Source organism: Sinocyclocheilus anshuiensis, unplaced genomic scaffold, assembly GCF_001515605.1.
Source record: "Sinocyclocheilus anshuiensis isolate Anshui unplaced genomic scaffold, SAMN03320099.WGS_v1.1 scaffold86, whole genome shotgun sequence".
NCBI lineage: Eukaryota > Metazoa > Chordata > Actinopteri > Cypriniformes > Cyprinidae > Sinocyclocheilus > Sinocyclocheilus anshuiensis.
The window spans coordinates 2,699,621-2,724,740 of record NW_015547662.1 but is presented as its reverse complement, the minus strand read 5'-3'; the positions used below and the strand labels follow the sequence as shown (position 1 = coordinate 2,724,740).

The window sequence follows — 25,120 nt, the reverse complement described above, 5'->3', positions numbered from 1 at the left end:
ACAGACACTCACACAGACAGACAGACACTCACACAGACAGACAGACACTCACACAGACAGACAGACACTCACACAGACAGACAGACACTCACACAGACAGACAGACACTCACACAGACAGACAGACACTCACACAGACAGACAGACACTCACACAGACAGACAGACACTCACACAGACAGACAGACACTCACACAGACAGACACTCACACAGACAGACACTCACACAGACACTCACACACACGTTGTGGGTGGTAAAGTGAGCTCACACAAAACAAGGTTAAGCCCAGTGTGGAGATACAGAGAGCAGCCGCTGACACCGGGGAAGGCTCGAGTGTGTGTGAGAAATCAGTAACAGGAAACAGCTAGGGAGCAGACTAGACTTATCTGCATATGGATTTGAGTCAGGATTATTTAAATGTCTCTTGAAACAGATACACTGTATTCCCCCACATCTCATTTTCCATAGTCTTCCAGCAGACACTCCTTTACATCTCTCCGTGTGAGAGGTGAGACCTTGCAAAGTAACGTCTGTGTCAGCTGTCTGATCCCCTTCAAAACTATGACATCAACCTACAGATGCAGCGCATACACTTTCTCTCTCACGCACACAAAATGTGATTAAATACATGACTGAAAATAATTTTTTGGCCTTTTGCAACTTTTGTTTCCTGTCTCATTTATCACTATCCCAATTAATAGAGAGAACATGATCAGGAAAGGACACCGAGTACACAGAGGTTGCTCTTTAAGAAGAACAGAAAATAAACTAAAGATGCCAATTTTCAGGAATGTTCTTTTTTTTTTCAGCGAGGATGCATTAAATTGATCAAAAGTGATATTAAGAGACATTTATAAAAGATTTCATTTCAAATGAATGCCGTTTTGAACTTTCTATTTATCAAAGAATCCTGAAAAAAAAATATCTGTTGGCAACATTGATACGAAATGATCCTTGAGCAGCAAATCAGCATATTAGAATGATTTCTGAATGATCATGTGAAAACTCAAGACTGGATTAATGAAAATTTAGCTTTGCCATCAAAGGAATAAGTTACATTTCAAAACATTACAATATAAAAAACTTATTATAATTTATAGATATTCAACAATATTACTGTTTTACTGTATTTTTGATCAATAAATGCAGCCTCGGTGAACATACAGTAAGAGACTTTTATTCTAATGAAAAAAAATGTCATTAGATGTCATATGGGACTTTATCATTTACTGATAAACAAGAGTTAAATACACAAGTTTTACTTTAACTTTATTAGCCCTTATTATTTAAATTCTCAACTAAAATGAATAACCATTGACTAGTGGATAAACAAAATGCATATATTCATAACACATTCATCAAAACTGCCATCCAAAACTCTTAAGAGTCTGGTGTTACTACACTACACTACGGAGAGTTAAATAACTTAAACCAAAACACAAGAAAACCATCCCACTGTTCGGACTTCTTCATGGGAAATTCATTTTATGTACAGATAGTGTGTTTTACTAGAGCAGGGCCTTGGAAAGTTGAAGATGTCATTTTCAGCACTGCTATGGAAGTTTTAACAGCCTTGTTCTAAAATTGGATATTAAAACTAGAAGCCTCTCCCATTCTGATGGCCATATGGTCACACTGTCGGCCTGTATGACAACTTTATAATGAACATTCTGCTTCTTTCCACTGTTGGCTGACTAACTACACTTGAAAAGACTTCACAAGAAACAGTCGCAACAATTACACAGCTTCCCTTCACTTTTTTGGACATGTATATATATGGTATGATATGTACGTAAATGCATATGTATTAAATGTACTACTGTATATGTATACGAACCCGTCTTCCCTCAGTCCTTCAGTTTCTTCAGGGCCATGAGACGAGGGCAGGGGAGAGGAAGGTGAAGGGAAGGATCAGAAAGTGGGGCTGGAGGGGGGAGTGGATGGATGGATGGGAGGCAGAGATGGGGGAGGACAAGAGTGATGCCCTGGGGGCGGCAGGGTGGGGCTCAGAGTGGGAAAGTGCTGAATTGAAAATGATGAACTATGAACAGTGCCTGGAACACAGCCTCAGGACATTTATACACAACCATGCAAAACCAGCAACTGTCCGCGCGCGCACACACACACACACACACACACACACACACACACACACACACACGCACGCATGCACACACGCAGACAGGCATTATACCAAAACTATCCTAAACCAGTCATATAAAATGTTACTTCTATAATACAAAGACCAGGGAGCATTTTTATCCGTTATGAAAAACCCTCATTCATATGTTTTACTTTGCTGTGTTAATGGGATATATCTACAGTTGTACCATTTGATTATAAATTACAATAAAAATTATTATTATTAAATTTTTATTATTAATACTACTTAATACTTAATATAATTAGCCATTTATAATTACTATAAGTCATTGTTTAGCATCATTGTTATGATATGACATTTTTTATAAATATTTTGAATTAGATTTTATTTTTATACTTTGTTTTTAGTAAAAGTTTTCATAATTGTGTTGTTTGTTTTGACATTTTTTAGTTTGTGTCTTATTTTTATTAAACACGTCTACAGTTTTTATTTTTTTTTATATTTCCGTTTTGAAAAATTAGAAGTGTTGCCTTGGCAACTAGACGACATTTTTTTTAATATATTTTATTTCAGCTAATTAAGTTTTTTAAATAACTAAGGTTTTATGATGTTATAATAATCCTGCGAGTAATGCCCTTATTTATATTTACTAATATTACATCACGATTATAATTTAATATAATATTATTGTATTTTATTACATAATATTATAGGTAGTAATAATAATAATTATATTATATAGTAATTATAATAATTATTATATTTGATTTATTATATTTTGATAATAGTTTTATAAAAAAACAAATGATGAATTCATTTCCAAATAAGAATATTGCTGATGGTCCCTAATGGCAGGTTGTCGTCGAATTTGTCTTCAACCTACAGCTAAGTAAATGCACCCACACACACGCGCAAATTACAAGGCGTTCACACACTAAAGAAAAACAAAATGCACAAATGCACGTACAAGCACAGGATCACATGAGACATTCAGGACAAAGCCAAACGGCAACCAAGATGCATGGCACAAACACATCGGTCCAAACCCGGTCAGACAGGTCCATTAGGATGAAACATTAATGGGGCCGTACATCTGTGTTTGGGGGAGATGGGTGGGGTGAGGGCTACAAAGAGTAACATTTGAACATGCATGTGGACTTAACATGTTAGGAGAAGATTACAGAAAACTTTCAACATACTCTGTGGTCTCACATTTTGATAGTATTCATTGTAGCGAAGCATAAAACAGCCTTTAGTGCCACACGAGTATGTGAGAGCTTAAAAACTACAGCTCCAGTACCCGCCATCACATGCTCAACAAATACCAAGCTCTCTCTCCCTGGGGGCCACACTATCTAGAGGGAATAACCACTGCTATTGTGAGGGAGCTTGGCAAAGTGCTGAACACCCAGCCACTATATCCGTGCGATCTGAGAGCAGTCAGCACTGCTGTGGATAACTAGGGCTGGGACTCATAAGGGTTTTACGGGTTCTGGTTCTGATACCAATTCAGCTGGAGCCTATTTGAGGAGCATTTCTGTAAAAGCTGATTAACTCAACGGCTGGTTAACTCATCTACGCCATATGACAGCACAGTAGCTTATATCAACAAACACAGCATGGCTATACCTAGCTAACATACTATACCAAGTCTTGCAATAAAGTGACTGGCACAACGAATGCACAAATTCGAATTGGTGAAGGTTTGCCTCGGGAATATTAATTAGGATCCGTGACAGGATACTTTAAGGCTAGAAGCATGACCTACATAAGCCTTCATTGGCTGAGGCTTCATAGTAAGAGTTGTGCATTTATATCCAGAATTTCACAGAAATCTTCTTGAGGACAGATTGTGTGTTATGTGACCCTGGACCACAAAACCAGTCTCAAGTCGCTGGGGTATATTTTTTAGCAATAGCCTAAAAAACATTGTGTGGGTCAAAATGATCAGTTTTTCTTTTATGCCAAAAATCATTAGGATATTAAGTAAAGATCATGTTCCATGAAGATATTTTGTAAATTTCCTACCGTAAATATATCAAAACCTAATTTTTGATTAGTAATATGCATTGCTAAGAACTTCATTTGGACAAGGTGATTTTCTCAGTATTTTGGAGTATATTATCTCAGCCAAATATTGTCCTATCCTAACAAACCATACAGCAATGGAAAGCTTATTTATTCATTCAGCATTCAGAGGATCGAGAAATTGACCCTTATGACTGGTTTTGTGGTCCAGGGTCACATATGGACTAGAACCAGCCATTATGATGGTAACATTAACTATGGCATCAATTTAGTATCACCATTTGTGAAGCTGCTGTTGAGCAAATAGTGCAAGTGAAAAAAAACAAAACAAATTGAGTCAAGAATGAATTTTTCACAATAGTATATGGGAAGAGTTTAGATCTCTCTGTCGTGGTTTCTTAAAATGCACAAAATATTTTGAAAAGCAGTGAAAGGTCCCTTCACAAGTTGGTACTTCTACTCACTCTTAAGGCACTGCTGTGTCTCTAGTGCTTTTACCCAAGGTGACTAACAGTACACTTAGATATCTGCCTTGCGGAAGGGCACAATAGTGGCTGTCCAGGGGTCGATCTTGTGGGATTTAACCTTTTAGCAGCTCCAATCTTTAACCATTATGCTATAACCACCTGAATACAACGTTATCGGTCAAAGAATTGCTACAATACAAATTCAACTACTAAAAAAAAATGATTTCATACATTTATTTATAATGGTACACATACCTGAACCAGCAATTCCATTGTCTGGTAAATTCCATTTTTGAGTGTTAAAAATGGTCAATGTCCAATAAAAATCCAAAATTTGTCTGACATAATGTTCTGCAAATTTATTAACACATACATGTTTGTAAATTACAACCCTAAATAAGGAATCTGGCTGTTCGTTTGTTTCACATCTGTCCTGTAATGTGCACTCTCACTGGTTCGCTATTACATCCTTGATACGTGGTTTGCTTGTGTGTGCACATGCATGGTACATTCATAACTAAAAGGATACAAACTAATATGAAACAGTGCAACAACCAAACATCTCTGATATTTTCAAAATCCTAACCAGCCAGCTGTTAAACATCAGGATGAGGACCACAATGTAGCTTCACCTGCAAAGAAGCAGAAAACTCTGAATGGAAATATATATATATATAAAAATACAAGAGCACCTGGTTTTCAAATTGAAAATCTCCAATCCACTAACATGTTTCTTTGCATAGCAACATTAATGCACAAAATGAGCAGAACTCCATAATGGACTAGGCCATTATAATTAGGCTAGTTTCAGTAAGATGGATTGTCACTTTTAAAACACACTGTGTTTTAAAGGGGTTGACTTCATAGAAGCAACTTTTCTTTAACTACATGATGACCCCATGCTAATTAAAAGCACCACCTTTGTTATTATTACTATCATCGCCACTGTGAGCCTTCCCTACCCAATAACGGTATTAGTATCGAATTGCTGCGATCATAGACTGAACATTGATATGCTCTCATATAACTATGCATTTGGAGGGGAAATATTGAAGTACTGAGATGCACTACTTGCAAGGCTCTGACATCACAAGATGTCGCATTTTCCAACCTCCCGAAACAACAATCAGCAGGAGATTCCCCATCCTCACATGCCTAACCGAAGCGCTGCTTTGATGTGAGAATCCACAATGTGCTTCTGTTTCAGTGTAATACTTTAATATTTAATAGACTGAGTCTATAGAGTCCTTGCGCTGGGTGACTGCTCTTCAAACGCTGGGACTTTATGAAAGTGCTCTGAATAAGCGGGTCCCCCTCATCTCCTCCTCAGTCTCATTATTTTCCAGCCTTTCATTTCTCCTCCCTCTTTTTCCTCCCTCTGACAGGCAAACCCATTTGAGGCCGCCTCTACATTCTACACCATAGAGAGCTTGTTTCTGCCTGTGCGGAGGCCTAGGAATGGACACACACACGTCTCAGTTTCAGCACTCTATATTCGGGACCTCCCAAGAGCCAACACGTCTCGTTCTGCTGTTCATATAGACGGCCAGCAGTGAGCACAAAGCTTTCAAAATGGCTTCATACACCCCAAATATGCTTTTAGTTCTGAACAGTCAGCACACACAGGATGAGACGCAGTTACCCATGGGCCCAAACACTCTTCTTTTCTGTGTGTGTGTGTGTGTGTGTGTGTGTGATGTGTCTCTCTCCCTCACACACAAATTTGTCAAAAAACAGGAAATGTTAAGTGTTGTTGGCCTGGTTTCTTTTCTTCGCCACTAAGAGCAGCAAAAGCATTCAAGTTTTTTTTTTCTCCTATGGTTCAAAATCCTCTCGGAAATACAGACTAAATTCCCTTAGCTTGATTCGGTCATAACTCAGTCTCTCGCTCGCACCAACACAGCCCCACTGGTCTTTTTCCACTCCCTTCATTTCGACAGCCATCCATTTCTCTGCCACTGTTCCCCTCTCTCTCTCTCTGTGTCCCACAGCTGGAGGTGAAATCATTAGTGCCCCCACTCCCCCTTTCCATTCTTTCCTCTTCCTCTCCCACATCATCCCTTCTTCCTCTCCCGCCGCCCGCTTGCATTCCTCCTCCTCCCTCATAGGGCTGGGTCCGCCCCCAGAGGCCGTTTGGACCAATCACAGAGCTGCACTCGGCAAAGCCCTCCTCCTCCCTTTGACTGTAAACACAGTAGAGTAAAACTGGGCAGGAACTGCCTTTTGTTTTTTGTCTAGCCTCCCTCTCGCTCTTGATTTTAAAAGGCCAGCAATGACAGAACATCACATTTCCCAAAGTGAACGTGTATGTTGATTACAGCTTCATGACACTCGATGAGTTTAAGATGAATAACCAGGATAAGGATAAGACTAATAACCAGCAACACTCTTGGTACAAAATAAGCCACATACAACAACCCCAAAAAGAAGTTGGATATTAAAATATAATACCAGTAATCCATTTGTATGCAGATTTCTTCAAAGTAGTTCTGTGCCATCAAAACTATGTTTTTTATTGTGTATAGCTTATAAAATTATTCATAGAAAATTGTTCATAATACAATAGTCAACACATTACGTAGTATTATGTAGTTTCTAATGCTCACAAGTCTGCATTTATAAGATCAAAAATACAGTAAAAGCAGTAATATTGGGAAATATTTTTACAATTTCAAATACCCGCTTACCATTTTAATATATATTTTAAAATGTAATTTATTCCTATGATGCAAAGCTGAATTTTCAGCATCATTACCCCAGTCTTCAGTGTCACATGATCTTCAGAAATCATTCTAATATGCTGATTTGCTGCTAAAAAATGTGAACCGTGATTATTTGGTAACACTTTACAATAAGGTTCAATAGTTAACATTAGTTAACTACTTTAGTTAACATGAACAATACTTCTACAGCATTTATTAATCTTAGTTAATGTTAATTTCAACATTTACAAATGCATTATTAAATTCATAAGTTGTGCTGTTAACATTAGTTAATGCACTCTGAATTAACAAACTAACAAATTCAATGAACAACTGTATTTTAATTTTCAACTAACATGAACAAACAATAAACAATACATTTATTACAGTATTTATTCATCTTTGTTAATGTTAGTTAATACATTAACTAATGGAACCTTATTGTAAAGTGTTACCGATTATTTTTTGATGAATAACAGGATTCTTTGAAGAATAGATTCTTCAAATAGTAGTTTTGATCAATTTAATGCATCCATACTATAATTTGTAATAACTCTCACGGTAGTGTATTGAACAGTAGAAATGAATGCAATCCAATAACTGGCCTTAACTTTATACTAAAAAGCGATTCCAACCAAACATTTAATTCATTTTTGATGAAGTACTATCGACTTAACTATAACTACACATTGTCACATGAACAGATTTAAACACAGTAAGCTAAAAGAAGTATGTGTTTGAATCACTAAAAAGAACAGACTCATAAGAGACTAGATTGAGAATCAGACTATAATGTGTGCAACTTTCATTTGTCTCTGCACATTAGCCGGAGCAGAAGGAATTTTAACATTAAAAAGAAAAGAAAAAAATTCACAAAACCACATATTGACGAACACAAAACTAGATTTTAAATTGACACAAATAACCAAGTCATTTCATTTGTACTCTAGAGCCTTGAGCAGCACTGCTAAATCCTCTGCAAAAGTCAATATGAGGAATGAAGAATTTGCCTGTTTGTAAGTCATTACATTAGTAACTGGCTGTAAGAAGTCATGTCTTACCTTGTCAGTGGCGTCTGCACAGGCATGCTCTGAATGATAGTGGTATACTCCTCCCATTGCACCTAGAGACAGCACAAGAACAGTTAACCCAACAGCCAAGCGTATTGAAGCCTCTAAAATACTACAAACATGTGATACAGCATAATTATTTACAGCTTGTATGCCATGTTTGGCAGTCAACAGTTTCAACAGGTCCAAAACAAGACTCTTGATCCTGCAGCTTTACAGGATATCAGCAGCATGTTGAGACATCTGGGCACTACTTTAATCTTGCCTGGTGTGTTATTACGTTAATGCCATCACAATCACTACCATATAATCACCATCTCACACCCCAAATGATCTCTATAAAGTGTAATTCTGAATTAAAAGCTAATGTAATATTGTAAATGACTGTTTCTAAAGGATAACCCGTATTTAATGGCAATCTTACTAATTACAGATAAATGTGTTCTAGATGTTTCTACAGTCTTTTTCATCCATTGATGATGACATGTTGCTGTTGTGATGGAAAGATACATAAGAGAGAGCGATGATAAATACATTAATCCTAGATTATAGTAAGGTGCTTTCATGACAACACATCCAAAGCCTTTTGTTTTCTTTGGGTCTTTGTTTTTGTATTGTTTTTTTGTGCCCGTCTGTGTTTATTTGCGTGTTTCCAGTGTCTCTGTGAACATTTCATCAGACAAGCACAGGATTACCCTTGAACACTCCCAAAAAAAACTCTCCAAGGACGAGGATGCTTGTGTGTATGAGCGAGGAGTGTGTGAAGTGCCCACAAAAAAGCTTTTTATTTGAACTTGTGCATCTATTTTTCTGTCACCATAAATTCTTTTTAGTCTCTTTTCTCTCAATGACGTGAGTGAAGCAAGGAGTGACTGACGACTCTGAGATAAGGGAGAGAGGGAGCGACAGAGAGATGAACCTGGGTATGAGGAGGATACCGACAGCGCACGAGCGAACACGAACCGCATCATGCACCAACAACTACCATGTAAACAACCGATTAATATGAAGTAAGATCGACTAGTTTATCATTTAATCTCTTGATAAATTAGTCGATCTCACTTCGGGTTAACCGGTCGTTGGTTGTGCATGATATTGTTTGAATATTTTTAGCAGTGGTGCTTTAAAGGGAATTAATTACCTACTGAAAAGTGTGCTGATACCGTTATGCACACTTTAGTGTGCTGCAAGTCTCAGTAACTGGCAGCATGCTAAAAGGTTGTGTCTCTAAAAGCACTATGGAAATCATAGCTGTGTTTGCAAGACTCATCAGCTAAATAATACAATAAAAAATTATAATACAATAATAAAGCTTCGTAACTTTACAGTTGAACCACTGATGTCACACGGACTACTTTGTCGATCATCTTGGTACTTTTCTGGACCTTGAACGTGGTAGTTACCTTGCTGTCTATGGGAGGGTCAGAAAGCCCTCAGATTTCATAAAAAATATCTTAAAATGTGTTCCGAAGATGAACGAAGGTCTTACGGGATTGGAACAACACGAGGGCGAGGAATTAATGACAGAATTTTCATTTTTGGGTGAACTAACACTTTAACTATTGGGAAAGTCTTAGAAACACTTAATTACTTACAACAATAGCTAAATAATTTTATATGATCATTTAAACAATATTTTTGCCAACACCTGCCCAGGTATTTTCCAACAAAAGATTGTCTATGAATCGGAGTTACAATTAATATTTAATTTCCAGCTTGTTGCATTTAGTTGTAACAAATTTTTTTGTTAAAGAAAACATTTAATTAACATATGTAAATCATACTTTTGTGCTAGTTAGTGAAAATGTAGAGCCTTAACATAGCCTAATGGTTTTCTAAATAACACTGGACAGATAAGGACGGTGTCAGTCATCATAACCATTCATAACCTTCCTGCTGAAGTCTGACTGTGTGTTTGTGTGTAACGCGTCCCGTGGTTGTTCTGTTCTACTGTGGCACCATCATGACGCATTTTCAGTCCACAGTTACAGAACAAACTCATCGCTGACATGTTGTGAAGGATACAAGGTAGTGCTGGGCGGTATACCGGTTCATACCGAATACCGGTGTTTATTTTTGTTATGATATGAATTTTTAAAATTCATTATGTCGCTTAAACAATGTTCGGAACGCACACCTGGTCATGCATGAAAAAAAAAAAAACCATCATGTACCATGAAACCGGTATAATTTTGAAAAATACCGTGATATAAATTTTTGGTCATACCGCCCAGCACTAATACAAGGCATACATGATGTAAGAGACATAAAATGAACAATGCACACACTTTTTGCAATGATAACAGACGGGAACGCAAGAAGGGGGAAATAGGGAGAGAGGAAGAGAAAGAGGCCCACAGAGGGAAAGAGAATAAACCTTGAACAGAACTGCAAGCAAGACAGAAGGACGTTAGTAGGGACAGAGCGAGTAATTTATTCATTTTTAAAAGGACACCATTAAAATCAAGTCAATGGAGAGAGAAACACACCTCTGACTAATATGACGTAAAGCAGCACTGTGCCGATCAAATCACAGGTCTCTCGGATGAATTTGTCACAAATGTATTCGTAATACATTATATTGATGCATCCTGATGCACTAAATCATAACATGCGTATCGCAATGTGCATCAAATCATGCAGTAGTTGGTGATACATATCCTTAAAGTAAATATTTCTTATTGGTAATTCAATTGCATTTAAATAATTTTTTTAATTTTTTTTAATCACTAACACTTTTAATGATGAAACTGCACCAGTCACAACATTTAAGAAAACACAGTGATTTTGAAAAGCTAAACAATAAAAATAAAGTAAAAAATAAATAAGAAATAAAAACTATGCATTGTAAATTCTTATGGTACATTTTCCACTTAAGATGTTAGAGCTACGACAAACCTTTTCTTCAGTTTGATGATTTATACATCTTTCAATTTGAATCATGCATGTCTCTGTCATCAGCGAAGGTCAGATGATTAGGCTTGCAGTTCAACTTAATCAGCAGATGGCCATGGTTTACTTATTTGGCAAAGCCCATTTTTTCTTGAATATGGTGCACACAGAGCATTCATTCTGGACCTTGTTTCTCCACAAACCATCAAGGAGAGAGAAGAAGAGACCCTGGTGTCATTGTGGGGGAAGGGACAGACCAGAGGTGTCCAGAGCGAAGTTATGGGAAGGAAAGAGATCCAGGGAAAATGGAGAGAGAGAGAGGGAGAGAGACAGGGGACTGAGGCTTCCCCTCTCGGCTACTATTGATTTTTCTCTGAGCTTCAGAGTGCATCAGCTTTATCTGTCCACTCCTGCTCCATCCTTCCCTCCTGCCTGCATCCATCTATCCATCCATCATTAGCTTCTACTGTCACACGATTCCAGGGTCCTCTCTCGCTCTCCCCTTACACACTGCAAAAACAGGCATAGCCTTCTCCACATTATGGGGAAAAATATGGGGACAACAACTATAAAAAAATCCTCTGCCAACTCAAATTAAGCACTGACATTAACCTACAGAAAAAAGCTCACTCACAAGTTTCTCTGCTGTAGCACTTTGCATTAAGAATTTAAAAAGGAGGACAAACAGGCCGAGGAAAGCAATAGCAAAAGAGAAAAAGGATGACAGCACTAATGTGGCCTTTTTAATATCTGCGGTTTATAAATTAGGATAAGTAATTGTTACACTGCACTGGTGTAAATATAGTTAAAATAGCTTGTCATTTAACATTTTTAAAAGTATTACTAATTAGGTTTAAAAAAAATGTATGTTACGTTTCCATTTTTATTAATTTCTAAATAGTAATTTTATTGCTTCAACTTAAACGTAGTTTTTTCTGTTCCTGGAAAGTCACCATAGATATTTACCAGAGTTATCATCGACTAAAACTAAAACTAAAACATTTTTGTTGTGAAATAAAGCTTAAATAAAATAATCAATCAATATCTATTAGACCATGACATGCAACCATGGCAATAAGACTTCACTGAATAATAATAATAATAATGAGAAATGTATTGTTGTTGTTGAGAGGAAAGGATCAGTTGGAGAGCTACACGTTTATCTTAAAACCCAAAAGCAAAAAAAAGGAAGGAAGGTCAGAGTTGGAAAAGTTGAGCCAACAGAGCAAGAGCGAAAGAGCGAGAAAGGAAGTAAGAGGAGTTTAAATGAGCGAGTTCAAGAGTGTGACAGAACATGAGAGAGCAAGAGAGAAAGATTTGGCTAATGTTTCTCAGCTTGGTTCAGCTTTCCCTCTCACCCCTCTCAGTTCTTCAACACACAAAGAAAGGGACGCCAGAAAGACGCACACATCCACTCCCTCTCTTTCTCTCGCTCTCTCTTAATATGTAGTCTACCTCTCTCGACCTCTCAACAAATCTTCCACAGGCCAATTAAACACGCTTTGCTTTGCTCCGTCTCTTTCCAGTCTTTCTCTTCTTCAGACGTGCATACAGAGCCGGCTGAAGATTGTCTGAAAGTGACAAAACCCGTATTATAAGCCCCAATCGCTGCACCCCTCAGTTAACCTGGTAAAAGAGAGCATCTAGCAAATTTAACTCTATAGCCAGTTCAAATCCCATTTACAGTAATAGGCTCTATAGGGTGTCGCTGGGCTGGGACTAAAGTTGAGATTGGTCTTGGTGCAGAATCAGATTGACGTCAGATGTGAGATTTGCACAGAGACGAGAGGTCAATGCGGTTTGAGGAAAGCCACATTTATGCTTTGGTCTCCAACAAATACAAAGACCGGAGCACAGGATGGAGCTCTCATAAAGACAAACACTAGAATGGAGTGTACCACAATGTCGTTCGCTCCCGAGTGGATTCAGCTTTGATGAACACTGAGCCAATCAAATATGGAGTCGAGGCCTGATTCGCAATCATTCAGTAATGACAATGGATCAAGAGTTGGCTTTGACTTTATTTACAGACAACTGACACAGATACTGTGCAGCACAAGGACGTCTGATGTTACTTTGCTTTTGAAAAGAACTAAGCCTTGAAGAAACCTTCATCACAACCAAAGAGAGTAAATTGGGTGCACAAAAAATGTAAATAATTAAACTGCAGTTAATCAGCATCTGCTTACTGACAATAAGAATAAGCTGCCGTTGAGGAAACATTAGTTGATCATTGGCCATCAAGTCCAGTTAAGCTAGGACAACACTGCGTCTGGGTCATGATTCAAATCTCTCACCATTAGAATCAAAAAAAAAAAACTGTTGCTACTGTACCTTTAAGTACAGTTATATGTAAATGAGCCAATTATGATTGGCTAACATGTGCATACAACTGTAATTCACATTCAGCTCGCTCTATAATGGTTACTAAATGAGTCTTGATGTTAATATGCTCATGGTTGCAACAATTGCAACTTCTCAATGACCCATTTCTGCCGTTTATATTCATAAACCATCTGGGTGGACTAGAGAGGGAGCTTATGCGAAGTACATCAAACTTATTTTAAAAGAGATTTAAAATAAAGAGATTTTTAAAATTCTGTTCTTATTCACAAATGATTTGATTAAAGGAATCGTTAACAGAATCATTACGTGAAGTTGAAAGCAGAATTACTGAATACCTTATGATTCTCATCTCTAGCATAACTGATTATAGGTTTGCTGATTGTTCAGTTAACACGGGCCTGCCGGTCGATACTCGCGTCCAGATACAAAGTGGCGAGTACAGCCCTTAAAACGGAACTGTTGGAGAGGTTGCCTGGAGACAAACAAAAGCAGCCAAAACAAACAGACTCTTTTGTTATGAAAATGGAGTGTGAGAGTAAGTTTTTCAGACACAGTAACACAATAAGAGTGTGTATGAGAACTTTACGGCCCTGACCGCCACATACATGGATGAGATCAAGTCAGTCATTCATCTTTCCCTACCCCACGGTTTCCCTCATAACCACCTCACGACGCATGTGATCAGGAAAACGTAACTCCATGTCCATCTGTGGCTCAATGCTTGAGACACTATTGATTGCATGAATGGACAGCAGTAGTATTCAAGCAAGAGACTGTGCTATATTATAAATATAGTCACTCCTAAAAGGCATTGTTGGCAGCAAAGTGACAGCTGTGAACATTTTTCATTTTTACACAGTTTGTGCCAGAGTTTTTGTCTTTTGACAAACATCCTTTTAAGTATACACTATTGTTCAAAAGTTTGGGGTCAGTGTGTTTTTTATTTATGTAAAGAAATTATTTTTATCAGCAAGGACACATTAAATTGATCAAAAGTGACAGTAAAAAAAATCAATATCAAATAAATGCAGTTCTTTTTAACTTTAGATTCAAAGAATCCTGAAAAAACGTACGTCAGTTTCCACAAAATATTAAGCAGTTTTCAACATTAATAATAAGAAAGCAGCAAATCAGCATATTAGAATGATTTATGAAGGATCATGTGACACTTAAGTAACAGCTGCTTTGTCATCACAGGAATAAATGACATTTTAAAATAAAATAGAAAACAGATAATTTTCACAATATTAATAATTTTAACTGTATTTTTCATCAACTAAATGCAGCCTTGGTGAGCATAAGAGACTTCTTTCAAACACATTTAAGGAAGAAAAATTACTGACCCTAAACTTTTGAATGGTACATGTATGGTAACTGTAACAGACCTAATCTTAACCAAATTGTCCAACATTGAAATATATTGTAAGCAAAAAGTCAAAATAAGAAGTTCAGGTCACAAAGTTCAATGAGGAGAACATTATGACTGGATTATTTGCATACATTGAAAAACACTGCATTGTTACTTTTTCTTGTAATATTACCAACAAAAGTGTTTATTACAGCTTATTGTTTTCAATTCAATGGGTGCCACGTTAAAAAAAAGTTAATGGACACAAACTGTTGAATGCATTTGCAAATTCAATTAGTGTCATATTTCTGCAAAAAGATACGGTCCCTTACATGTCAACCTTAGTAACAAACACGTATTCTGTGTCACAGCAGACATTAATGTATTTTCAAGCAGCTGGAATCCTGCACTGACCAATTAGCATTTAGGACCAGTTTTATAAAGTCTAGTTGAGTTTAGACGTCAGGAAAATTACGTGAATGCTCTCACACACTCATTCACATACAAAACGCTTGGCTTTCTGACAGCTGGCTGTCTGTACGGCACAAATTCAGCCAAATTCCAGCTGGATTCACACCCATATTTTATAGGAGTGATGAAACAAGCTTCTTACTGCTGTGGTGAGGACATGCGTGCGTGTGTATAGATTCACACACAGCATCATATCAAGGCTAATATCATAAATTACAGTCTAAAGAGGGTTTATAATATTCAATCAGGTGATTTATTCCAGCCGCAAACCCATCCTCTCCCTTTCTCCACCTTCATCCTTTTCTCTTTCAACACACCTGGCACCTGTAAGCACTTCTGAGCGTCTGTTCTGCTTTTTTTTTTGTCTGCTCTCACTTCTCTCTGAAGATGATGCCAGGTCAGTGCAGTAGAGGAGAAAACCTCCAGCCTTCCTTTTAATACTCGTCCATGTTCCTCTTTTCCTGGGCTGAAAGGAAGCGGCCGTGCTTTCTGAAAGGTTTTTTGAGAGCTAGGGACGAGGGTTTGTTCTAATGCTCAAACTGCACTACTGGTTTAAATAATGATCAGGAGTGTAGTCCAATTAAAACACCTTACTGACACTACAAAGCCCAGCGCTCATCTCCCGCGCTGCACCTTGCCTGCTGAACAGCCCGTGGCGCGTATGTGTGTGCGCATGAGACGCAGACCTACTCAAGGTGAAAACTGAAGAGACCTTCAGGGACACCGGCTTGATTTTGAGCACGCAGCAACAGTTGTCTTCATGTTAAGTGGAGCTCCGCCCAAGATGTGGGCCCAAGTGTCTCAGAGCTGAGTGCGATAAAATAGACGCTGTTGTTCTACTACAGATTAGACCGCCAGACTAAACCCGGGAATGGACTCACAAAACAACCCACGCTAGCTCTGGGGACCAGCTGGGCCCTCATAATACAAGCTTGCCCATCCCTAAACGAGAGTCATGAAGCTGGATAAACAAGGCTTGACCATTTCAATTTCACCATTTCAACAATACAAACCTCAATAGTTCAAATGAACCACAGCCACTATAGAATTGCAAATAAAATAAAACAAATGACTAAAATACAAATAAATAATTAGATTCAGAAGCTGGTGTATTTTCACCTTAGTTTGGCGTATTCAAGCTTACATGAACTAATGGCACTCTAATAGAAAATCTGAAGAACTTGGTGGTATGGATTTCAATTTAATAAAATTTGTTAAACAGAGCTGACAGTATTACTCTCTTCAGATACATTCTTAAAAATAAAAGTTCTTTAAATTGCATCTACGGTTCCATAAAGAACCTTTAACATCCATAGAACCTTTCCATTTCACAAAAGATTCTTTATGGTGGAAAAACAATCTTTGTTTAGATTGTCAAAATGTTCTTCACACTAAGGGGAATAAAGGGGTTTCTTTTAAGAACGGTTTACTTAAAGCCTCTTTTAGGGAACCCAAATATGCTAACTCTACTCTACCCTTTTGGGACCTTCATTTTTGAGTGTAGCTGACATTATAATCAATTCAACCAAAATATGTAATAAACAAATGTACAAGGGGTGGGAGCTCTGATGGAATTTTATGAATGACAGACACTCCAATTTTGTGGAAACCAAATTGTGCGTGCCTGCTCTTAATCAATAGTAAATAGGACACATCAAACTTCGATTGGAAGAGGTAGAAAGAACAGCTTCAGATCCTTAATCCATTTGGTCACCTCTAACATACTCTCTCTACAATTCTGTTACGAGTCAGCAGAACTGAGCTTGGTCTGGACCGGCCCCAGGAGGGACCCTTCAAATGATCTTGAACTGTCCGCATGTACGCACACGAGTGCATGCTCACACACAGACACTCACGAGCAAAGGGGCTGCATGCACACAAGCCCACCAGAAATCTGTTTCTCTATTGATTTTATGGGACCTGATAGCCCTTTTTCTCCCTCTCCGCGCAAAGCTGAGAATAATACCAAACACCTACAGCAGAATAAGCCTCAGGAGGTCTAACACGGTTCCTCCCTCTATGCATGCATGTGCATTTACAGGCAAATATGAGTTTCGACGAGAGGATGAAATATGCAGGAGGGTAAATGGACAGGGAAAGTCAGTGTGAGAAAATGAAAGGGGAATCGGGTGGACAAAAGAGATAAAGGGATGAGGAATGAGAGCGGGAGAGGCAGAGAGAGAGCGCTTCTGTATTGAGAGCAGATGGTGTTGAACTCATGGGATTTCAGTGTGCTGAGCTTCTCTCATTATCAAAGCGGCCTATCTGATCTCAGTCAATATCACACACACACACACACACACACACACACACACACACACACACACACAGCTACTGTATATCCCACTAGTCAATATCACATATACATTCAGGTAAAATACTTCTGATTATCCATCCAGTCAGTATCACATGTTCACAGATGAGCATATCAGGACAAATTATAGGACAGAAAGAGAGAAAAGACTTGCTTAATGACAAACAGACCCAACAAAGCTCACACATGCACTAGTCTAGTTGGTGCAGCGACGGGAGGCAGGGAGGCAAAGCAGGTTGCTTGACACTCACTCCATCAGACAGGTATTTCCAGTCTGGGCTTTTAAGAAAAGTGTGTGTGTAGTGCAGCTCGGCCACAAAATCAACTGCCAGTAGGCAAACACACCTGAGCTTAAAGCACAACACCTGAGATATTACAATCCACCCCCTTCACACATGCATGCATGGTAATACAGGCCCTGCGCTCTTTGTTTTCCAATTTATTTATTTTACATGTGTTATGTCATCAAACCCCACTTAATGTCTCGTAACAGTATGTGAGGGGTGGCTACATTAAATCTAGGTGCGTGAAAACATGGGCGCATTTGCATTTGGTTCCGCCAGCTTGCCGTCTATGGCTAAAAGGAAGTGTTGTGGCTGATTAAGCCCATCATGTGGCAGGAAATAAGGATGCCAGAGGCTTGAACACTTTATATTTTGGAAATTCCATTCGGCTATACTGAAACCGTAAAGCATTGTGATGCCGCTGGACAGACGATGCAATCCGGTCAATTATTAACTTAAACCCTAAAGTCGGTGGGAACAATTGTCCCATACTGTGGGGGAAAGCACGGTGCTATTTTGGACAAGCGAATAACAACATTAAGCATCCAAAACAGAGGAGAATAGTCACAGCTTGTGTAACTGAATGAATGCAAGTCCGTCTCTTGCATCACCATCTAGTACGAAAGAGCATCTTGTCAAATCTGCTGCTTAAGGTAAACCATGAGGTACTAAAGCCCAAAGTATCATCATCAGGAGTGTCTGTGTACAACAGCACATAAGCGAGGTGAATGTTGAGATAGAACGAGTCCACTACATGGTACTGCACGTGTTAAACTTATCCATCCATGCTCATCTGCAGTTGAGTATACTTTGACATTGTAGTGCACAAGACGGAGCGGAATGCAGAAAAAGCAGTATACTCGGTCACAAAAAGCAACTTTTGGCTTAAAAAGCCTTAAGAGCCAAAGGCTTTTTGCAAAAAGCCTTAAGAGCCAATAAGAATGCTTGGTGTATTGCTCATCAGAACTTGAGCAACCATTAATGAACAAATAAGGAGAACTGCAATTTTATCTGTTATCAGGGAAAAAACGTCATATTGTGACCCTCCACGTAAGGAGGTCCTTGCTAAGTCCTTTTATGAAAAGATCAGAGCTCACGTGAAGCCTGTGTGTGACTTTCCATCTTTAAAAAGAAACTGTTTCAGTCTGAGATGCTCAGCCTCACTGCATTACAGTATTTAAATGTAAAAGAGATCCATTTCAGATTCAACCCAATGACTTACAATAATTATTTTTTTATTTTTTTTTATTATATATATATATATATATATTAGGGCTGCACGATAATAAAAATATTATAGTATTTGTTATAAAAATAAAAATATGTATAATATAAAATGAAAAATATTTAAGGTTTCCTACATCCCTGGTATTGAGGTAGTACTGGGTGGAGTGGAATACAAAGCTGCATAGCTGTTGGGGGAGATGGCTGATACGTGTGACTTCTGTTCTTCTGATTGAATACTCCACAAATACAGGGTTCAATCAGTCCAAAACTATTCCAAACAATAACACTACAATAAACGGCTGGAGAAGAGCCTGTAGCTGTCTTAACCCCCAATTCCCGATGTCAGATGTGGTAAAAAAAATACAACTATAAATACGCCATAGATCCTGGGGATACCATTTTCCAACCAAATATGGTACAACGTGTTAAAATCTCAATACAGTAAGAAAATTCCCATTTTTCCCATTTAACCCAAAATGATGGTGGTTTGAGGCTGGCTTACCTGCTCCTGAGTTTCTGTGCGTTCCAGGCCCTGTGTGTCTGTGGGAGCCTGGGGAAAGCGTGTTCCCGGGTGGGCGCAGGTTTTCTGTGTGTCCATGAGCAGCTCCAAGCTGCAGTTGGTGGTGGCTTATTCCTCCAGCTGGACTTAGTGCACCGCCGCCACTCCCAGCATTACCATTCGAGTTAGATAATCCACCGTGGTAAAATCCAGACCGCGAGCGTGATCGAGTCCTGGGGGGCTCCATAGTCACTGGATGGGGGTGATGATGATGGTGGTGGTGGTGGAAAGGGGAAGTGGGAGGGGAATGAGACGCCGCAGAGGAGCTCTCAAGCGCTCCAGAGAGTCTAGTGCTGCCCAGGCTGTGGCCCCCCTCTGAACCCCCGTATTCCGCTGGCTGGGCCCCTGCGTCCTCGCATAAATCAGCACGCTTGGGGATGGGGTCCGGGGAACAGACGCAGGGCTCTCGAGACGCTGAATGACCAGTAGTGGCGATTGGCATTTCCTTTCGGCTTGTATAAGTCCCCCTCTCTCGCTTCCTCCTCTCCGATTCCACGCCAGAAAACACTTACAGATTAAAAACACTGTTCGAAAAACACAGTTCAGTCATTATAATGCTTATGAACAACAAGCACTGTTCAAATATACAGCTCGAGACATTAAAACATTTAGAAAAAATGTAAAACAACTTATAACACTCTAAAAAATTTTTTTAAAATAAAATCCAGAACCAAAAACATTAAATGTAAAAAAAAAAAAGTTTTACATTTACATGGTTGCCAGAACTTCACTGTATAAAAGTGACAATGTTACAAGATTTACTAAAGATGATTAGTCACAGTATATCTTAGTTTCTAACTATATACGTGATTAAGTTATATAAATGTTAATATGCCGATTTGAGCTATTAAGCAATGCTATAAACATTACATAACATATATAATACTACAAGTGATGAAAAACGTTTTATGAATAAAATATAAATAACTGTTTATTAGTTAATTCGCTTTTTTAACTTAAAAAAAAAAGTTAAACTTCATGTATTAGTCTTTTAAAAAAAAATGTCACCGTTTATAGTAAGGTAATGGGACGACGCAATACTGAAGAACTGGAGATTAAAACTGGTCTACAAACGAGCTGATGAGGTTTAAAGCCTTTTTGTTTTAGAAGCTTCATTCCTTATAGGCGTGTCCTACTTACTACATACAAAACTATTATAAAAATATCAATAAAATCCTTCGTTGTCCCTTCTGTGATATTTAAAGCATTTTAAAAACGTTTTAAACTTCCGAACCAAAGGCACAAAACTAGCTGCGATGCGCTACACAACACAGCACGCACGTGCGTTGTGTTTATGACTAATACAGCCAATAAATAAAGTATAGAAATATGAGAGAGCTGCTAGTTATCATACACTTCCGTAAAGCGCTAGCGTTAGCTCCCAGCTATACAAAACACACAAATACACCTAATGTTGTCCGTCCACCGCTCTTCTAACACACCTAACACTGAGATATACTCTATACAAACACGCTTCGCTTTTCCAGACAGTGTTTAACTGGTTTAAATCAAATTCAGAGTGAAACCATGGAGATGTATTAGCTTGCGTTAGCAGTCAATGTCGCGCTGGCTTTAGTCCACCATCTGCCTTTAGTCTCACAAAACTACCACAAAAAAAGCCCTGGTCGTCCTTTAAAACCCCAGGGCCACATGTCCTGAACAGGCCGCTCATCGCTAACCAAATCTGCCTGGGTTATGACGGGCATTTATATTTATAAACTCTGTTTTGTGGCGATCCGTGAGAGCTGAAGCGTTCGAAAGTCCCTAATTATATTTACATCAGTGGAAAAAGCGGCGAAAAAAGCTCCTTTTTTCCACTCCTCCCGCTCAGACAAAAGCATGTGTATTTTAGCTATGAAATAAAAAGCGGAACTCACCCGGAGCTGTGTGTTATGAAGTGTTTTAGAGCTGGTCTTTTGGCGTGGTGCTCCTGCGCTCAGTCGGTGTCAGTGAGAATAATGTGACAGACCATCAGCGCGATTTCACAGCTCCAGCACAGCAGACCAGAGCAGCCGAGCGCAGAGCCGCTGGGAAGAGTGCACTTAAAGGCACAATATGTAAGATTTTTTTATTACGATTCGCACGGGATTAAGATCACAGACAACCTCCGCAATTATTACAAATGACTGGAGGTCACCAGGTAATACTAATCCCGTGCGAATAGGGCTTTTGTCTCTTTGTTTATTTTGAATACGCGCCCTCTAGCGGCGAAAATTACATATTGTGCCTTTAATGCTCTCAAGCCCATATTATGAGGGAGGCTCACTTCACAGTTCAACTGAAATGAAAGACAAACGCCCATATCTAGGACGTGAAATCCTTCGGAAAACAATGAAAACATCAGTTGGTAAGTCATCTGCCAGTTCTACATAGTTTTGAACTTAAAATGTGTGTGTGGGTAGATCTTTGTGGACACTTGTCTGTAACTCTGCATTTTTGAAAGTTTGTGTCTCAAAAATGTCTTTATTAAATTATTTATTTCCATATAGGCCTATGCTACTAATAAAAGTAGTTTATATACAATAAATATATTGTTATAGCATTCCCCACTACAAGATTTTCATTCAAACAGCAAATAATAGTGACAATAATTTCTGTATTTCTATTGTATTTAAACTTAGCCTACTTAATATTTTGCTTTATTAATGATTTAAAGAGGAATGCTGTAAATAAAATCTTTACCATCTCCAGATTTCCTGAAATTCAGACTGAAATGTTTTCTTTAGATCTTTTACTTAGCTGGTTTTATTCTTTACCCTTCTTGTCCAACTGTAGGCCATATTATTTGCATTCTTATTTATGTTCTTATCAAGTTTATCTTGTGTATTTTGTTTGTGCTTTTTTTCTTATTGTTTGCATTTCCATTTCCCTTTTATCCACCTTTGATGGCATAAAGTTAAAATAAAAAAATAAAGTTATGAAATAAAAGTTATTTATTTACCTATTTAAATAATAATAATAATTATTATTATTATTATTATTTAAAGGGGTCATATGATGTTGCGTGTTGCATCGCGCCGCATAAACATTAAACCATGTCTGCATTTGTGATCGGAGAAATGACAAACAAACGGCTGTGGCAGCAACAATAAAGTTACGCCTTCTTTCTTTGCATGAACATTTGGGCGGCGTTATGCAAATCTTCCCACACAGTGACATAGACATGTGGGGGCGTGTTTATACGAGGCGTTTTAGGAGGGCGTGGACGAGTCTTAACTTTTATAAAGAATATCTCTTTGGGTTTGGGACTTTAGTCTTTGCAACTCTAGGGATCTTATCTATTCACGAACAGCTTGTAATGCTCCAAAGAGAAAGGAAAACTTGAAATCGCATCATATGACCCCTTTAAATACAGGTGCTGCTTGTGGCATCTATCGTGATTCTATTGCTCTGGTCTAGTTGCAGCACTGAAGGGAATGCAAACTAGAGAGATGCGTCGCTGAAGGGGAAACGCGTGAATAATTGACAAATGTTAGATGCTTCTCCAATTTTTCTTGACAATGACAACACATGTAAACTGCCTCCATTCACTTAAATATCCCTTGCACTTTTTCGATTTATGTAAACGTTTGATTTGCTTCGCCTGTAGTTGTTAACACGGGATATTCTCTAGGGCTTGTTGGACATTTAAACCTGATCACGCCTCTTGTTGGCGTAAATCGACCAAGACAACACAAAGATTTAATGAAATCGACAAAAGTATGTAGTTTATTTTTAAGAAACATGATTCTGGATTAACTTCTCTTAGTCTTGGATTAATGTATTGAAGTCTAGGTATCACATTTATGTGAACATGTAGTGGTAATAGTATGTCCTGAGATATGGGTATAACGTTTAACAGATCTGCATATTTCTTCAAGAAGTCTTCAATGAGTCACATAGGAGCTGTGAGGAGTGTGTATGTGGGTGTGTGAGTCGCATTTTCAAATCCCACCTTGACGCACAGTTTTTATCTCACTTTATTGCGAAAACACACTCACATGCACGTCACATGCTTCCCAGAATGCGTTTATGATATGCTATTTATGCATATCTCTTTATTTGTAAAGAGTAAGATCTTTCCTGGTTACACTGAAACACACATGGAGAAGATACTACACTTACAGTAGGCGTGTTCTGTAGTGATCATTTAAAGATTGGGCGAGAGATGGCAGCAAGAGGGGCTGCTTTGAAAGGAAATATGGGGAAGTGATAGAGAGGGGGATAGGGGGATGGGGAGAGAGAGAGGATGGGGGTAGGGAGGTGTGTGAGAGTGTGTGTAAGGGAGGGGGCTCAGCTGATAGGCCCTCTTATTGGTTTGTTCAAATGGTGGGGGAGGGGCACCCAGCATACACCAGCTGTATGAGGAGAGAGAGGAGAAACAAAGGGTGAGATGGTGAGGGGGGCACTAATATTCAGAGATAATTAAAATTCAGACAGGGCTGATGATTTAAGATGCTGATACGCTCAAATTAAAAATTAACATGTGCTCGGATTCTGATTTGATACAATATTAAGCACGAAAAACTTGCTTTTAAGTATACAACTTTTTCCTCATGTTTTCAGTTGTTACATGCTGCTCATTCCCAGCACTCTGTTTCCTTAAACTTGACCAGGCAGATTTTATTCATCGAGAGATCTTCGTAATGCAGTGAAATGTGTATACGCACATAAGGCAGAGGAAGCTGCATTATTTATTTAAAGGACAAAGGAATTACTGGAACCCTTTAAAACCAGTGTGACTAGTCTCAAAAAAGAGAGAGCGCGAGCAAGATCGAGAGAGAGGAAGAGAGCAGACTGGGTGAGAATGAGCGATAGAAGGAAGGGGGAAAAACACAGGAAATGAGAGAGGGAGAAGGGAGGAGAGCACCCGGCCTCCTTGCGTTTAAGCCAAACCAAATCTGAGCGAATTGGCATTGGCCGATTCGGATGAGAACCGAGAGGAAAAAACTATCAGACAGAAAAAAGTTGAAGAGAAATGCAAAGGCTGGCTGACTCGCTCTCCCTTCTGAATGCAATTATAAACTACTACATTTCTGTGAGGACCACTATCGTCAAAGATGATTGACAATTAGCATACAGTTTGGATTGGCGGTATGGTTCCGTTCTGGGCAAGAACTCCCTGCGCATCCATGCAGCCTAGCATGGATGAGAGCAGGGAGAGCAGCGATAACCCCCCCAGGGTAAACAGAACAGAACCAACATGAATGTATTGCAGATATCGTTAAAGTTCAATCATTTTATGTACACATTTTAGAATTAGTCTGATTCGAAGGAGAATCAGAAGGCTGAATCCTGACTGACAGAGGAGGAGCTGGGGATGGAGGAGG

The 25,120-nt window shown here is 38.6% G+C and overlaps 1 protein-coding gene across 1 annotated transcript in view; it reads right to left on the bottom strand.

Moving 5' to 3' along the window:
- LOC107702356 (E3 ubiquitin-protein ligase RNF38-like) overlaps window positions 1-21,791 on the bottom strand; it is a 33,148-nt gene extending 11,357 nt beyond the window's left edge. The window contains exons 1-3 of the mRNA XM_016504648.1: window positions 21,689-21,791; window positions 19,755-20,335; window positions 8,362-8,423 (exon numbers count right to left, since the gene is read on the bottom strand). Coding sequence (XP_016360134.1) covers window positions 8,362-8,423; window positions 19,755-20,253 — 561 coding nt within the window. The 5' untranslated portion in view covers window positions 20,254-20,335; window positions 21,689-21,791. The remainder of the gene's footprint in view (window positions 1-8,361; window positions 8,424-19,754; window positions 20,336-21,688) is intronic.
- Between the last annotated feature and the right edge of the window lie 3,329 nt (window positions 21,792-25,120).